This window comes from Oreochromis aureus, linkage group 20 (assembly GCF_013358895.1).
Source record: "Oreochromis aureus strain Israel breed Guangdong linkage group 20, ZZ_aureus, whole genome shotgun sequence".
Lineage (NCBI taxonomy): Eukaryota > Metazoa > Chordata > Actinopteri > Cichliformes > Cichlidae > Oreochromis > Oreochromis aureus.
Window position 1 is genome coordinate 13,226,589 of NC_052961.1, and position 13,461 is coordinate 13,240,049.

Below are 13,461 nucleotides of genomic sequence, written 5' to 3' on the forward strand. Positions count from 1 at the left end.
TTCAGGTTTTGGGCTGGATTATTAACATCCTTTTGGAAACATCCTCGTCAATGCAACTGGCTTTATATTGTAATGTTTTTGCTTATTACCCCAGTGGCACTGCACCAATATATCAGAGTTATTTGTACGTGTCTTATGCACAGACAGCTATTTACACAGTAAGTCCAATACACATTAGCAGGCAGTGTGATTTATGAAGATCTGATGTTAGTTTTTCTTATGAAATTTTATTTGGAAGAACTTGTGTTATTATGTCAGGCACAGGAAGTCAGTAGATTATGATTTTCCTCCTTATAGCAGAACTCTAAAGCACATTTATCAAACATTTTGTGTGCATGTGAAATTTGTAATATAAATATAAACGATACATTGGGTCTATATTTCAGTAGTTTGGAATCACAGAACTATGCCTGTGTGATTAATTCTCATTCATAGTGATAAATGTGAAGTCTGTTCATGAGACTCAACACACTTTTTTATGGCTCAGCATTCCACAGTAAACACTAATTGCTGATAAATTTTAAAAAGCCTTTGAGGGGAAAACAAATACACCCCAGGAGTGCAGAGGTTTTGGAAAGTCTGTCCTTGTTTTTAAGCATATGTGGTACAAGAGTTACCAAACACAGTACTGAAGTCATACAAAATGTACATGGAATATAGATGTATACAAAAAAGTGTCTTTTTCTTTTTCTTCCAGTGAGTGGAACTGGAAAACAATAACTGCACACATACAGTTCACTTGTTAGCATTACTCTGGATAGAGAGAGTAATATAGTTATATGCCAGACTGAAAGTATTCATGGAGCAATGAGTAAACAAAGACTTCTCCACAATAGATTTCAAATATCTGCCTATACTGGGCTTTATTGTGAACTCAGCATCTACAAAAACAAACAAACAAACAAAAAATGGATGATTGCCCCAACAATAGCATATAAAAACACATTTTACTAAGGTTTGATATTTGATCAACCAAAAATTAAACACATAAAACTCAGTGTATTCAGAATTGTTTGAACTTGAGCTCAGTTTGTTGTTTTTTAATGCAAAACTAAAAAAATAAATAAATAAATTAAGATAAATGCAAGAATTCTCACTACAAACAGCGAGGAGAGTAAAGCCAGGCAGTGCTAATGATGCTGAAAAGCAAAGAGGAAGTTTAGCTGTACATGCAAATTTAAAATGCCCAAACTGCTCTTGGATGAAGCATTGTAGCTCCAAAGTACAACATTTTACCTTGTTAACATTTAGAGTATGTTTAACCAGGCTGAATTGGTTAATCTCAGTGTCTCTCAGAAAAAAAAAAAAAAATCTCCAGAACAAGGCTGCCCACAATTAAGAAGTGCTATAAATTTCCTTAATATCATTATAGGGAAGCAGATGATGTATTATACAACCGAAAAGTTTTTTTCGAGTTAGCAGGAAAAACAGCAGGTTTATGTTAAATGTTCATGAGCCTGTACTTGTGAGTCTGTGCCTGTAATTCAGTTTTTGCCTCTTCTAATTTTACAGTCATAAAATCACCAAAAGGAATTTTTTAAGTTACCTAACCTATTATTATCTGGCCATATAAACTACAAGTTTATTCAAACATCTGGCAATTTGAATCCGAATCTTATAGATGGGACTCTGAATCTGATACAAAACTTGTAAATCTTTATATTTACTGTTTAGTATCTGAGCAGTTAATGGGGTGCAAGACCAGTTTTTTATTCATGGATTTGCAGTAAGAAATTTTTATATTTTTTTAAGATGCCACTTATTTGTTTATCTAGTGTGCCATGTTGGTTCATATCACAGTTAGATTTATTTGATAGACTGTTCTGAGAGATTTCTTCATATTTACAGAATGGCCTCTTGTGCTTTTTTTTCCCTAACAGCTAATAAGGACAGTGAACAGGTAGAGGCTGAGAAGGAAGCTGTATCTCCTTCAGCACAATCTACAGAAGACCCTTCACCAGACACAAGTCTCCTTTCTAAACCTACCACTGAAGCAGCCCAGCCACAAAGCCACTGTGAAGAAGGAGAAAAGGAAACTGTAAACAGTGACTTGCCTAAGCATCAATCTTCAGAATCAGATCCCCTAATAACACCTGCCCCAGAAAAATCTAGCCTGACTCCAGCCACATCGTCCCCAACCACCTCAGCGCGCAGACATCATGAGACTGGGGCTCTCATGATAACGAAGACCACATATGTTATACCAAAGAAGCAGTCTGGATCTCAGTCTCCATCAAGCCATACGTTAGTCTCAGCATCATCCCAGAAGCCGTCTTCAGCACCCACACCCCTGAACGAAACCCGAAATCTGCCAGTGCCACCCGCACCCAGTGCACCCTCCTCCAGGCCCTCTCAACCCAATAACCAGGTCAGACAGAGTATCCAGCGCTCTCTCACCAGCATCCTGTTCAAAAGGTGAGAACTATATCACTGATTAAATGAAAGTCACAGCCTTAGATTTTTTTATTGCACATATTCTGCTTTTTTTTTTTTTTGGTAAATGTAACATGAGATTATTAAAAAGATATAATAATAGGTCTAGTAGAAAAAAATTTAAGTATAGTATCTTTTTGTTTTTTAACAATGACACTTTAGCATGCAGTAATAAACTGTGCTGAGGGAACCAACATTTGTTTTATTTGCCTTCCACAATTCAGAATCATTCTCATCTAGGTGACTGGTTATGAAGTAGCATTACCAACACAGTGTAAATAAGTGTCCTAGACAATCTTCAGAATCAGATCCCCTAATAACACCTGCCCCAGAAAAATCTAGCCTGACTCCAGCCACATTTGAAACATATGTTATACCAAAGAAGCAGTCTGGATCTCAGTCTCCATCAAGCCATACGTTAGTCTCAGCATCATCCCAGAAGCCGTCTTTGAAACTAAGCTTAAGGTTCAAACCTTCTCAAGTGCACTAAGCTCTTTTCAGCGCTCTCACCAGCATCCTGTTAAGGTGAGAACTATATCACTGATTAAAGGTCTCTCAGTCTTCAAAGACATTGATAGGCTAGTAGAAAAAATTTAAGTATAGTATCAGCATATTTCTTGACTAACTCCTTTTTCAATTTGCTAAGGGTGTGTGAATGTGAGGATTTGGAGATGTCTGAGAGCGAAGCTGCAAAGCTTGTTGCAAGCATTGAGATGGAGATGTTTGACATATTTCGCAACACAGACAGCAAATACATGAACAAGTACAGAACTATAATGTTCAACCTAAAAGACCCAAGAAACAAGGTATGTTGAAATTTGTTAACATCAATTTTATTTTATGTACATTTAAATATAAATCAAATTGACAATCTACTTCTTTATTTCTTCTAGGGCTTGTTATACCGTGTGGTACATGGCGATATCAATCCTTTCAGACTAGTTAGGATGAGCCAGAAGGATATGCAGGCTACCAAGGCACCTGAGCCAAGTGTAAAAGAAACAACAGTGGTAAATAATATTAGTCATAAACCATATCAGTGAAATAAAATTGTATTGTATGCTTCTACTTGATACCAGGCCTGATAAAGATCAACCAATGCTTTTGTCATAAGTGATTATCTTAAATGGTTGCTTATGTCTTTCTAGGTTAAGGATACAGCTGCTAAAATAAGTTTGCCCAAGCCTGAAGCAGTTAAGGTTGTTTTACCCAGTTTGAATCCTGCTAAATCCGACAGAAAACCTGATAGCATGGTACGTACCTATCGTATTTAAATTAAACAGGTGGATATACAGTTTTTATGGTGATTATGCTGTGTCTTTTATATCTTTTTTTTTTTTCATGACGCGTTATATACATCGACTAAGAATTGTTTTTTGTGTTCTTGTGTTGGTATATGTTGCTTTACAGGAACAGAAGAGAAGTCTTCCTGCTCCTGCAGTCAAGCCCAGGGCAAGCCAAACAAGCCAGGGCAATGCAGTGCCAGATGTTCTTGCCTGCATGCTAAAAGACACAACATCAGAGCACAAAGCTCATCTATTTGACCTAAAATGCAAGATATGCACAGGTAAATTTCAAAAACGATGAGAATAAATGTAAAAACGACTAGACATCATTATCTACTGATTAGCTGTTAAATTCAGATTTTCAAAAGTAGTTTGTCGTTCCTTCCTAAAGGCCAGATGCAACCTATGGAAGAGGAGGAACCTGCAAAGAAAAAATCCAAGCTATCTGTATCCAGGGATAAGCACGAACCATCTTGGAGAAAGTCTGCAGGGGATGACTCCCCACTTCTGGCGCCACCTGACTCTCCTGACATGGATTCTCCAGCATCCAACCTATTGGACCTTTCATCCCATTTCAATATTGATTCTCCTGCACTGACTATAGTGGAATCACCTGCTTCTCCTATAATGGATTCTCCAGCCTCCCCCACTTTAGAATCTCCTGCTTCTCCTACCATGGAGTCCCCTGCATCCCCAACTCCAGATACCTCTAAAGCTACTGCACCAAAAAGACCATATATACCAGTTTTGGTTCCACCTGTTTCCACGGTAACCATTACACAGCGTCGTGACCCCCGCACTGCAAACAGGTTCTCAGCTTCATCTAGTAGCACCTTTGGTCCCAGTAACACAACTCATAAACGGGCTGCTCCTTATGCTCTTGTTAAAGAGAACATTGCATTGAACGTAGCATCATCACTACCACCAACCAAAACAGTACCTAAATCCATCTTAATGAAGCCATCTTCCACTGCTGATCCCAGACTTTATGGCCCACACTCGAGGTATAAAGAACTCCAAGCCAATGTTTTGTTTTGTTTTTTTATTTGTCCAGAAGCTGGGCATTGTGTACATATGATTGTTGTGGTTTCTGTTTCAGAACCGTGATCTCTGAATCCCCAGCTGATGGTGAGACAGTTCAGTTCCTGGCAAAGCAGGAAATACTGTGGAAGGGTTTTCTAAACATGCTCACTGTAGCCAAGTTTGTCACCAAGGGATATCTGGTGTCAGGATCTGCTGAAAATCTTAAAGCGGTATTGTAATGCATGATATTAATTACATTTTTTACTGGCTATATCAAAAGGATTTATAATTGTCACTGGGTGGAGATATAAAAAGCATTTATTTTTGTGGTTTGTATAGGATCTACCTGACACTATACAAATTGGAGGACGAATCATGCCTCAAACAGTGTGGGACTACGTTGCAAAACTAAAGACCTCAGTTACAAAGGCAAGCAGAATATACTGTATTTCTTTTTGCATCTTACCACATATAATAATGTTGAGGCTACATCAGTATTTTACATGCACTTTTGTTTGCTTTGTATTTGTTAGGAGTTATGTGTGATCCGGTTTCACCCTGCAACAGAGGAAGAGGAGGTCGCCTATGTCTCCCTTTTTTCCTATTTCAGCAGCAGAGGTCGTTTCGGTGTGGTTGCCAATAGCAGCCGTTCCATCAAAGATGTATACCTTGTCCCACTCAGTGCAAAGGAACCAATCCCATCTATACTACAACCTCTTGAAGGACCAGGTGTGAAGTGCTTTGAATGCTGCCTATTCATAAATAACTGACATTTTTCTGTTTTATATGTTTGAATATGCGAGGGTTCATACCAAAACCATACTAGAAAGCTAATTGTTAGCCTTAATGTGTTTTCTAATGTGTTATCTAATTTTTTTCCAGGACTTGAGAGAAACCGGCCCAATCTCCTTCTTGGTCTAGCAATCGTCCAGAAGGTCAAACGTCCAGGAAGTTTGCCACAGGAAATGGAAGACAAAAGACCCAAAGTTCATATGTCCAAGGACCCTATGTGGATCCCAAAACCACCAGTCCTTTACGGATCTGACAAATTGGAGATATTCCAACCCTATGATCCAGAGACTCCTGCTAGTACCACCCCTCCTGGTTCACCATCATGCCCTGGGTCACCAACAGACTCTTCCTCCTCTAGCTCAGTCACCATACCATCTCTATTAACTTCCGTTAAAGCAGCCCCTTCTGTTTCTACCTCAGCCACTATTGCTGCAACACACTCCACCTTTAACAGCAGCTCTGATAAAAATCCCACTACTGCATCCAGTGATAAGACACCACTACAGACAATCTTGAGTACCTTGTTTGGTAGTAATCAGGCTGACTCCACTGTCTCTGATGGAAGTTCTACAAAAACAACAGTAACTGCTAAGAAGAACCCAGTGCTTTCTGGATCAGTGGTGGATCCAATTGTCCAACAGTATGGACAGAAAACCAAAGCCAAGGAGATTGAAGATGAAAATGACTTTGACCGACCATATGACCCAGAGGAAGAATATGATCCAGCAATGGGATATGCAACCGTTGCTCCACAGACCACAGAAAAAATTAAAGCTGATGCCCCAGCATTATCAAGCTTTGTGGAAGATGATGTGGCCTATGATCCAGAGGACGACACTATCTTTGAAGATATTCAAAGTGATACTCCTGTAGCAAAGCCCCCTGTTACAACTCAAACATTTGATTCTCCATCATGCCCAGCGACGGTTTCCACTTCTTCCCCAGCACAAACTTCTGCTCCAGTTGCAGTCATGCCACACCTCCCTACAGGCACTGTGGTTATCTCAGCTGCAACACTAAGTGAACAACAGAGGATGCTTGAGGAACTCAATAAGCAAATTGAAGAGCAAAAACGGCAGTTAAAAGAGCAGGAGGAAGCACTACGTCAGCAGAGAGAGGCTGTGGGAATGTTCATGGCTCACTTTTCTGTTTCGGATTCACTTATGTCTCCCCCACAAAAATCTTTGCCCCTTAACCAACTGTCCTCTCTGCAGAAAAGTATTATAAAAACGGAGTCAAAATCTTCAGAAACAACAGACAAGGCCACCCCCCTTACAGAGACTGTGGACAATTCAAATTTGGATTCACAAGCTGTGAAAGTAGAAGACGCAACACCTGTCAAAAATTTAGGAAATGATACAGATGGTGTTGCAAAGCAAGATGAAACACAGAAAAGTGTGGAATCTGACAAATATTCATCTGCTGGAGAGATTGAAGATTCTGATGTAGCTTATGATCCTGAGGATGAATCACTTTTCAATGAAATTCAAGATGATGTTTTTAAGGGGGGAACTGTAACAACTATGGACTCTCTGTCTAGAGCAAGGTATGGTGGCTCTCACAAGGGTATGTCTCCAAATTCATACCACAGTAGAAAGCGAAGGTCATCACCAAAAAAGCGGAGTCATCGGGAAAGGGACCGCCACAGAAGTCCTTCAAGACAGTCACAGCAGCGTTCTCGTTCCCGGTCCCGAAGACGCCGAGAAAAGGATAGACACAGAAAGAGTGAAAGAGACAGGTCAAGACACAGAGTTAGAGATCCATCTGAACGGCAGGGACGCCATCGCAAAGATCATACCACACGCCGGCATTCTCGTGGGCGTAGAAGATCCCCATCTTCTTCTAGAAAAACAGAATCTGTGTCAGTTTCACCAAAACCGAACAGAGGACCCTTGCCTCAGGTCCCTGAGAAATCAAAACATGCAAGTGTTCCATGCAGTTCTCTAGACTCTGCTGGACAATTTGAAGAGAGTAACATATCACATGTTACAATCAAAAGTGATCCAGATGGACAAAATTCAGAGTGTAATCATGTTGAGAGCTCTGAAAAACACTCACACGAACCTCTATGTAATGTGAAGCTTGAGATTTCCGAACCACCAAAATTTCAGGAGCTTCAAAAGATTTCACTGAGTGACCATGATATGACACAGCAAAATAAACTTTATAAACAGGACAATTTGTTTCACAGCAAACTTGACAGTACAATTCCTCTTAGAGAAATTGATCCACCTATTCGAGATTCTCCCCAAAGCCCAGATCCAGAACCACAGTTTGTGAAACCTAGCAGCATAGAAAAGCACGACTCTGTTAAAACTGATGAAGTCAGCGATTCAAGGGAAGATATTAGAGTCTTTGAAAATAATTGTTTGCCAATTTGTGGTCAAGCATTGGTGTCTGTTGGAGATGTGATCTCAAATATTAAAAGCATGGATTTTAGAGCATTGAATCTGCAAGCTTTTGGTGCCAAGGGACAAGGTCTGACAGAGACACATAATGAGACACTAGCAGACAATCCTTGCTTCAAGCATTCAGAAACAAAGGGTCAAGAGGGAGGATATTCAAATCCAAGTACAATCTTAGGAATGAGAGAACAAGGTATTCAACATCAAAATACTGTAATAACTGGTTCATGGCCAGCCTTGAGAGATTCAGAAATGAGGAGTGAAGCACAAGATAGTAAAAATGCTTGTGTGCCTTTTATTTCTGGTGTAAATGCAGAAATAAAATGCCCAAGTCCTGATGTTAGACAAAATATTGTACCTACTGTTACAAATTTGTATATGGGAGAGGCAAGCCTCCAGCGCGAAAGCCAAGTTAACATCATGAAGGGCCCTTTGTCTGACAGATCTGCACCTGGTAATGTTGGTCCAGGTCCAAGGGATTCTTTATCAGCTGTGTATCATCTAAATACAGATATGAGGGGGCTGTTTAAAGTGGATGAGAGAAACCAAAGTGTTAGTTCTCTGCAGGAAGGTTTACAGTGTCCAAAGACAAATGAACATAGATCAGAGCCAGAAAACACAGATATCAGGAAAGATGTGATGAAAATGGGAACAAAGCAGTCATTTGGGGTTCCACAGGTAGAAGCTATGGCTCCAGATAGTAGTGGAGGTGGTAGAGGACAAAAAGATAAAGATGAAGGTCAGATTTTTAGATCTGATGTAAGTGTTGGGATGAGGGAGTCAAGTCCATCCTTTATGGGCTTAGGAAGACTTCCTAGGCAATCAAGACATGATGGCAGTATGGCTTTTGAAGAAAGGTGCCCCCGTAAAAGTACTCTTCAGCCACATGACACAAATGCAGACTTTGGCAAGCTTGGTGGCAGTCATGCAGATGCAGTCAATTCAAACATGTTGAATTCAGATTGGAGAGGTCAAGGACTAAGGGATCTTGGTCCCGGGATAAGGGGTCAGGGGAATCAAAATAAAGTTCTGGGTCAAAATATAAGTGATCCAGATTGGAATGGCCCAGGATCAGACATAAGAGATCATTGGAGAGGCCTAGATAGGAGAGGGTCAGATTCAGTCAGGGAAGCGCCAGTGGTACGAGATGAATGGAGTGTCCATCTGTCTGACAGAAGAGGTTCACACATGGAAAGCCAGGGACCTTACACAGGAGGGAGTGGAGGCCCAGAATTCGGACAACCAGTGGCTGAAATGAGAGGTCCAAACATGCAGTATCCAAAGCTTAATAGTGGAGGACCAGAGGACTCGCACCTCATGGAAGGAGGACTTAAAAGGATAGGCCCCATTATAGACAATCAAGGACCTGACTTAGGAATACCAGGGGCTTCAGATTTTGTGGGACCAGAACCTAAAAGAAGTGTAGCCATGGAGGTTGCTGGACCTGACAGAAGAGGTCCTGTGGGTCCACATTTTAGAGGATTAGGACCTGAGAGAAAAGGTCCACATATGGAGCAAAACGTACATGACATCAGGGGTCCTGGAGGTCCAGATTTCAGGGGAACCTGGGGTGAAAGGATGGGTCTGGATATGGCTGGTCCAGGGTCTGACAGTAGAGGTCCAGGAATTGAAAGGAGAGATTCCATGGAGGATCCTGGGACTAATAGGAGAGGACCTGGGGGTCCAGAATTTAAAGGACCAGGGCATGAGAGGGGAAATATGTCTATCGAAGGTCCTGGACATGAGAATAGACGACCTGGAGGTCCTGGGTTCAGGGGACCAGGACCTATAGAAGGTTCTGGGCCTGAGAGAAGAGGACCTGGAGGTCCTGATATCAGCAGATTAGGGTCTGATTGTAGAGGTCTTGCTATGGGGCCTGGCAGAGTTTCACAAGGTCCAGATTTTAGTGGGCCAATGCATGAAATACCAAGTTTTCCTATGCATAGCCAAGAGCCTGAAAGGAGAGGACCTGGAGAAATAAACACAGGTGGACAGGGTCCTGACAGGAGAGGTTCACATATTGGTGTTGCTGGGTCTGAAAGAACTGGTCCAGGTGTGGGAGATCTAGGGCCTCACAACAGAGGACGAGGTGGACCACATTTCAGGGGTCGTGGAAAAGAAGTTGGGTATCAAAATATGGAGATTCCAGGGCCTCATAGGAGGGGTCCAGAATTTTGTGCACAGCGGTTGGAAAGGCCAGGTTCTGGTGTGGATCCTGGGCCTGACAGAATAGCTCTAGTAGGTCCAGACTACAGTGAAAGTGGTCCAGAAAAAAGATATCCAGATACGGAGGGCTCAAGACCAGGATGGAGAAAATCACATGGCCCTGATTTCAGAGGTCCAGGCTACAAACATGAAAGTTCAAATACTGAAGATCCAAGACATGGGGGAAGGGATGACTGGGTAGCATGTGAACCTATTCAAGAAAACCCAGATTACCATGCCCCAGAACCTGATAGATTGGGCCAGAGCTTTAGAGGTCGAAGGCCTATGAGGAAAAACATCAGAAGACCAGGGCCCGGCTTCTGGGGTTCTGCTCCTGAGACGAGAGGCCCAGACACAGAGGAACAAAGGTCATATCAAAGAAGGACAAATATAGAATTCTTAGGACAAGACGGAGAATGTTCAGTGGATGACTGGGAAACAGATGCTAGTAAAGGATTTGGACCTATCCAAGAGGGTCAAGATGAACAGGACCAAGAAGATATTAGTCAAGGCCTATTTAGTGAATGGAGAGGCCCTGAAAGTAGTGGACCAGGTCCCATGCAGAATAGACCCAATATGTTATTTCAAGGACCTTTAAGGGGTCGTAGACATAACTGGAATGCTCCTGGCAGCAGAAGTGCAGGGCCTGTTGAAGAAAATCCAGATATGGTATGCCCAGGGCCAAATAGGGGAGGTCATGGAAATGAATGGACAGAGCTTGATAGAGAGGGTGCTGGGGAATTTTTTACAGGAGAAAGAGATCTAGACAATAGAGGACAAGACAGGAAAGCAGGGCCAGGATCACATATGCACAATCATCCAGATATGGGAAATGACTGGAGGCCGCCAAGTGTCAGGGGGAAAATGAGAGGGCCAAACACTGAAGGGCGTGGGGCTCTCAGAGGAGGTGATAGAAGACCTCCAGCAGGTCGAGATCTAGGACCCCCAGGACCTGCAAACAGAAATCTAAGCATTGAAGCTCCAAGGTGTGATGGGAGATTTTCAGATAGTGGTGATCTAAGATCTGAAAGGCATAATGTAGAACCTGAAAATCCTGAACCAGGTAGACAAGGATTTGATTTCAGAAGGGAAAGTAGAGGTCCAAAAATGAGAAGTTTGGGGCCCAATAAAACAGACAGCAGGGGACCATCACCTCAGCGTTCAGATTTTAGAAATGGACCTGGTAGGTGGGATGACAACACTAGGTCTGAGCCAGATCCAAATATTGACATGCAGGTGTCAGATATAAGGGGGGCAGGTTATGTTAGTAGGGGCCCAAATATAAGGGGGAGAGATCCCAGGCAGAGAGGTCAAACACCCATTAATGAAAGAAGAGGTCCTCATCCCATTGCAAGATTCCAACATCCTGGAGATCCACATTTGGCACAGTTTAATAGGCCCCGTGGCCCAGGTCCAAATAGCGGAGGAAAACCATTCCCTGGTTTTGAAAACCCACAAAATCAGCAAGCCATAAGACCTCAAAGACACAGAGGTGCCTTACTTCCCACTCCAAAAGAAGGTCTCATACGTTTCCCAAAAATATGATTGCTTGGATTTTGGCATGAAACTAAAACACATTTCCAACAGACAGAGCAGAGTAGATGTAGGTAAATTGATAACATGTAAATAATGGGTAAAACCTGCTTGTAAGAAAGAAGAAAGAAAATAGCACACCTAAAGGTCCAGTCATAAGGGAAGGAGAAACAAAGGATAAGGTTGATTTGGGGGAAAAAAAAAAATGGTTTTCAGAATAAAAACAAAAAAACAATTAACCTCTATTATCAGTGTTGGAAATTAAAGCAATGGTGAGCCAGATTAGTCACTGGGAAAAACATGCAGACCTTTAAGGACCTAAAGCTGAAGAATCAGACATCTAAAATTGCTTGCATTGTTAGACTTGACAGAGATACCTAATCATAATGCCCAATGAATGTATTTCTTTTCTCACTGAGAGTGACTACCCATGTGCTTGTTAAATTTTAATATGACATACGGGCAAAGCCATGCAAAAAATCCAACTTTGTAACTTGATAGAAAAGTGCTCAGAGATGACCATTTAAGTTTATTGTGTTGTAGTTTTTCTGTTTTCAAAGTAGATGCTTTTATTATTGTTTTTTGATTATCAGTAAAAGTCCTGCTAAATCTAATTTTCAGTTGTAAATGTAACTTTATTTGTAGCTTGACAAAGTCATAAATGTTTTGTACAGAAAATGTACAGTTTTTCTGTGTTTTTTTTAATAGCCAGTATGGTAGCCCTCATTTTCTTTTATGAAGTTCTGTTGGTTAAAAATGACCCGTTCCATTTCTTTTAGAATGCAAGAAGTCAATAAAGTAACACACTTGATATGAAGTCTTATTTTGTCACATTTAGATTGATAGCTTAAAACCAGTTAATTTAACAAGCAAATCTCATATCAAAGAAAAGTGACAGTTTTACTACCTTTGTGGCAATAAATGATTCTGAGACATAAAAATTGGATTATTTTATTTAAATACAAACTGCTAAAACTATTTGGTGAAACATTTCAGATCTTCTGATGACTGTAAAGATTTCTCATGACTCTGAGGTAATAATTGTTACTGGTTGTCTTGTAAAGTGGGCGCTGATTCTCACACACACACACACACACACACACACACACACACACACACACACAATGGATTCAAACTTCAGGCAATTAAGGTAATACTTAATTAGTTTTTACGTTTTTGAGGCCTCTTGCTGGGTAGTGTGGAAATCACAATAAGCGAAGGTGGGTCTACATATCTTCTGTAACCCTCCACATGTGTAAAACTTGCATTGCAGGAGTCTAGTTTAACTCAAGCATTGTTACTACTCTTCTGTTGTTTTCTGTCATTTTACTTAGAATTAATTTCTCTGTTTTCCATAGTAGTGTGATTCTCAGGTCTTAAGAGATAATAAAGTTTGAATTGCAACTGGAAATAATCTTTTATTTAAAATAAATAAGGAAGCCATTACAGTTTTTGCAATGTGACTGAGTATTGCTGAACAGTTTTTGTTATGTAGAAAAGTACTATGTTGGCCAGTTGTGCTGTTAGGGGTGGTGCTTAAACTTTACACACACACACACATATACATATATATATATATATATATATATATATATATATATATATATATATATATATATATATATATATATATATATATATATATATATATATTTAATTGATTTTCTCAACGACTTATGGAAGGTAGGGTCATTTGTGTGGGGGGAAGCCTATCCCAGGTTGCTCAGAGCAGGAGAAGAGGTAAATCTGGAAAGTTCACCAGACCATAACAGGGTTAACACAAG

The 13,461-nt window shown here is 40.7% G+C and overlaps 1 protein-coding gene across 3 annotated transcripts in view; it reads left to right on the forward strand.

Annotated features, from left to right (window-relative positions):
- si:ch73-181d5.4 overlaps positions 1–13,125 on the forward strand; it is a 32,848-nt gene extending 19,723 nt beyond the window's left edge. For all 3 annotated transcript variants that reach the window (XM_039603889.1, XM_039603891.1, XM_039603890.1), the window contains exons 8-17: positions 1,881–2,415; positions 3,080–3,239; positions 3,327–3,443; positions 3,582–3,686; positions 3,844–4,000; positions 4,111–4,723; positions 4,819–4,972; positions 5,082–5,171; positions 5,276–5,471; positions 5,625–13,125. In XM_039603889.1, coding sequence (XP_039459823.1) covers positions 1,881–2,415; positions 3,080–3,239; positions 3,327–3,443; positions 3,582–3,686; positions 3,844–4,000; positions 4,111–4,723; positions 4,819–4,972; positions 5,082–5,171; positions 5,276–5,471; positions 5,625–11,689 — 8,192 coding nt within the window. In that variant the 3' untranslated portion in view covers positions 11,690–13,125. The remainder of the gene's footprint in view (positions 1–1,880; positions 2,416–3,079; positions 3,240–3,326; positions 3,444–3,581; positions 3,687–3,843; positions 4,001–4,110; positions 4,724–4,818; positions 4,973–5,081; positions 5,172–5,275; positions 5,472–5,624) is intronic.
- Positions 13,126–13,461: the final 336 nt, after the last annotated feature.